The sequence below is a fragment of the Ceratina calcarata genome, unplaced genomic scaffold (assembly GCF_001652005.2).
Source record: "Ceratina calcarata isolate Rehan_Ccalc_2016 unplaced genomic scaffold, ASM165200v1 scaffold477.2, whole genome shotgun sequence".
Lineage (NCBI taxonomy): Eukaryota > Metazoa > Arthropoda > Insecta > Hymenoptera > Apidae > Ceratina > Ceratina calcarata.
This window is the reverse complement of record NW_017171897.1, coordinates 20224-24570: the sequence shown is the minus strand read 5'-3', so window position 1 is coordinate 24570 and position 4347 is coordinate 20224. Positions and strand designations below refer to the sequence as shown.

At 42.5% G+C, this 4347-nt stretch overlaps 1 protein-coding gene across 1 annotated transcript in view; it reads right to left on the bottom strand.

Moving 5' to 3' along the window:
- Window positions 1-29: 29 nt before the first annotated feature.
- The window catches only part of LOC108627536 (insulin-like receptor), a gene marked incomplete at its 3' end in the record, with an annotated part of 16606 nt that continues 12288 nt past the window's right edge, over window positions 30-4347 (bottom strand). The window contains exons 3-5 of the mRNA XM_018028821.2: window positions 2002-2798; window positions 1277-1694; window positions 30-183 (exon numbers count right to left, since the gene is read on the bottom strand). Coding sequence (XP_017884310.1) covers window positions 30-183; window positions 1277-1694; window positions 2002-2261 — 832 coding nt within the window. The remainder of the gene's footprint in view (window positions 184-1276; window positions 1695-2001; window positions 2799-4347) is intronic.

Below are 4347 nucleotides of genomic sequence, written 5' to 3'. Positions count from 1 at the left end.
TAATGAAAGTAATAATAAAATGAAAGTACCAGGGCAAGAAGCTTCCTGGCCATTGTCCTTGATAACGTTCTCCCCTGCGGAAACGATCTTGTTCCACTCGACTGTGTTGGTGTAGCACAACGTTGGGTTCTTCTCGATCCGTACGCTGCCCCTCGAGATCTCCGTGAGTTTTTTCAAGCCGATCTGAAAAAAAAACGAGAGATTCATTACGCCATGGCGTGGATTCAGCCTTGATGCAAGAGGTAACCGCCAGCCAAAGGTCAAACGACTGCTTAATTCGATTGGTTAATTAACGTCAATTGACCCGGCGAGTCAACTGGCTCCTCCGTGCAGAGAACGCATCCGAGGGAAGCCCCACTGCTGCGAACGTGGGAATCGATCCGAAACGTAAATCGATTCGTTTCGCTCGTCTTATCCACATTTTCGCAGACTCACGTAGTACAAAATTAGTTTTAGCTTCAACAATTAGTTACATTGTATCATTTCTTCTTCTCATGAATCTTCGGGCTTCGTTTAGAGAAACACTAAATTCTTTTATAATTCCGATAATTTAAATATATTATTGCTCTCTCGTTATACCGAGCAAAAGTATTTCTCTTTTAATAAGAGAAAACAGTTCTGTTTGGCTATTCAATTTTTCGATCGAAGTTAAAAAGAGTAAAACGATACTTCCATAGGGGAATATTTGCCGATTGTATTTTTAAAAATAACATGTGGTGTCTGATATTTAAGCCACTCTCATCCTCTGGACAATATTTGCTCGTCAAATAGAGGTTTCGTTCGATCGACCCGCGCTTACTTTTTATTCTACATGTACTGTGTATATAGGGTGGTCCGTCAGGTATTACCACCTCGATTTTCATCGTTATTATTGTGAGTAGTATAGTCTGACGAACCAACTTGTATGACGTCAGGCATGAGAGGTCGTCTCGAATGAATTAATTAAAGAGCAATCAAATAATTAACACATCTTGTGCGGGCACTTTGTCGCCAAACCCTTACCGTGTAGAGGGCGATTTCTTTCGAATCTTTAGCGTATTACAACGTAATCGTGTCAGCAAAACGAATTCATAGGAATTCATTCTTGCAACGCACCTTTTGTATTTCTGCAACTCATGTTTATCTGATCTTATTGTAAAATCATCACAAAAACCCATCGATAACAATAATCCATCAATAGTCCGTGAAAAACGACTTTAGTCGCTTCCCGCGCAAGATGTGTTAATTTGATAATGTCTGGTGGACCACCCTGTATATGAATTTGCCGTGTACTTACTTCCTGTAAATTTTGCATCTCGTACACCATGAAAGCGTAATCCGTCAGCAGGATGTTCCCTCGGATTACTTCAAGATTCGGGAACAGATTGCTGAGGGTCTTCAAGCCGTTGACGCGGTAAAGTAGAAAGTATCCGGTGATCTCACGTAGTTTCGGATAGCTGATCTGTTTGAAATCTTTCTCGGAGTTGTTCTCGATCAGGACGATCTGTAGAAAACCTTCTATCACCTGGCAGTCCTTCATGATCTCGAAAGCGGCCGCGCTGTTACGAATGTCGATGCTTTGGCATATACCGTCGCCTATCGTCACGTTCTTTCGGCGTATCGGTCTGTACGTGGTCGACGGTTTCGTGCTCGGTTTTGGAAGGTTCGATTGTGTTCCTGGCTGTTGGGTCAATTTCGTGTTGGCTTCCGTAGATCTGCGATCATTTCGAATAACAATTCAATTCCATTAACGTAAGTGCGACGGGTATTCGGATTTATGAAAATTTTCTTTTCGAGAAATTTTCTTCGAGGATTTTCGAAATTTTCTTTTCGAGAATTCTTTTAGAGAATTTTCCTTAATATTAGACTTCACAGATGGTCTCAAACGTGTACGAATATTTTTAAGAATTGCAGTACTTTTCCCAGATATTAATGTAAAGTAACGTGCAAAAATCCTGATCATACTTCATCATCAAGTATATAAATTGTATTAGAGAGAGAAAGCATGTGATATCGAAGTACCTGGAAACATCGATGGCTCTACTGCCCCTGTAGGGTACGTGTTGTCCGTAAAGCGGCTCGACGAGACCATCCAAGTCTCTTTCGAAGCGTCCATGGGCCGTGGCTTCTTGCACGTTCCGGTCCACGTAATCAGCAGTCTTGAATGCGTGTTCGTTGTCGTCGGTTGGATTCGTCCTGAACCAGATTCCATCGTCCTGGCAACTGGCCAGCGATTCCGCGGCGCAGAGAAACGCGATCAACAGTAACTGTGCGATCCTCATCTTCTTGTCTCAGCCAATACTGCGCTGTCAACGAGGCGATCGTGAAACCTTCCTGAATTACCCCACCCTTTAGCGTATTCCGCCTCCGCACGCTTCTCACGATCGATCGATCGTCGACCAGGGACACTCGATGTGGTCAATAGTGGTTGTGCTCCCAAGTTCGATCTCGTTAAACGAATCAGATGATTTCCCCCTTTGAACCCGAAGGACCACTGCAGGTTGCACCGACGTCGATCTTTTCTAATCAACGGTGCTTCCCGTACATGTTGCAGCTCGTTGCTGCACTCTACTTCTCCCCACCTCTTTCGACTTTCTACTTTGCGCGAATCAAGTTCAGTTAGTTGCTATCAACGACAAACCTTAATCGTCGATTTTTTGGCTTCATACTCCTCCCCCTGGGGTGATTGGAAAGTCTGAAGCTTCTTGATAAACTTGCAAACTCTTCCACGTCGAATGTAAAGCGATCTTTTATTGTTCAAAACAGTTTCTTATTGAAGATGAAAAATTTCTTGGCCCACATAGCTCCTCCAGCAATGCCTGCAAAAAATAGTACAGATTTTATTTCATCGAATTGTGCAAATCTGATTCAGAAATGTGATTTTAATATTTTCTATATATTTCTATATTATATATAGTGTTTATATTCTGTGGAATTATTCGGCTCTTTTAGAAATGCATAAAATCCGCAGTTTAATGACTATTCGTTATCGTAGCCGAGGCGTGCTAAAGGCGTGCGAATAACTGACCACCACTTAACCCTTTAAGAAGCTACTCTAGCCTATTATTAATGCTCCCGCGCCTTTTGTTTTTCATTCGACGACTTCATTTTTTATTATAATATAAAAATCTAGTAGCTGTTTCATNCAATAATACTTAAAACGTGATCGATGCGCGATCGATGAAATTACTAATAATGATGCGGCGTTTCACGACGGTCGTGAACAAACAAATTTGCCAAAGAAGCTCGGTGATCAGCGACACACCTGGACGCTCGGTCTGATCATTAACAAAGCAGCATGCCTGGTCGCTGGAGAAATAAGAAGAAGAAGAAGTTGCATGTTCATGTTGCATCGAGGAAGACTGCAAATATTATCTCGTCGAACCGGGTAGCAGGATTCTCGAAACCGAGACGAGCTCCAGGCGAAAGTATCCCATAACTACAGCGAGTTTAAATATTTTGCTCGGTGCTCGATTGGCTGCGACCGTCTCGACAAGCAGAGCTGAGAAAACGGTATTGAACGCGCTCGCTCTGTCCCGTTACGTCCCTAAATTCAGTTTCAGAAAGTTGAAAACGCGTACTCCCCGTGCCGGTGTCGGACTCGAACATTGCAAGGTTCTCGTTAAGATTACAAGTTCTCGCGTGGGCGGGACGCGGTGCGACGAATACCATTGACGAGGAAATTCAACTCGTCGTTGAAACTACGTTGCAACGAGAGATCGGAATTATCCGCTTTTCACCCGAACACATTTGTCCTAATTAAAGCGTATGCAAATGAGTCGAACCTGGAACTGTACACAGCCTTTTTTAAACGGCGTCTGCTTATCGACTTTTCCACGGTTCGTTTATATTTATGTGACAAGCGCTATCGGAATGCACCGCTGTCGAAGCCGGGAACGAGTTCTCCGCGGCAAAACCGGAAAAATCGGAATTTATATCTTGGCTGGTTACGAGGATTATATCATAAAAATGTAGTTAACATTCCCGTTCGGAAATCTGAATACCGAACAAGATCGTATTGAAGTTTGGGGGGGCACTTCATTTTCCAATTGTCGGTAATAATCCACCACACCGTGGAACGTAATTAGCAAGAATTTCGTTGAAGCAGGTACTTCCCGATAATTAACAGCGGCCTACCAACAATATTGACGAAGCTCGTTCGACGAAAATGATTAAAATCAATATCACCAATGAAGTTCGAACAGATACTAATTAATGGTTGTTCTGTGTGTTAGTTAAAATAGCGACACGTGTTTGCAACTTTTTAAATAAAAATGAAACTTGCGTAGATAAGAAGTTGAGAAACTCGACTTGCAGTTAATAATAATACGTGTTCTCAGATTTACTCAAGTGGAACTACATTGCTGC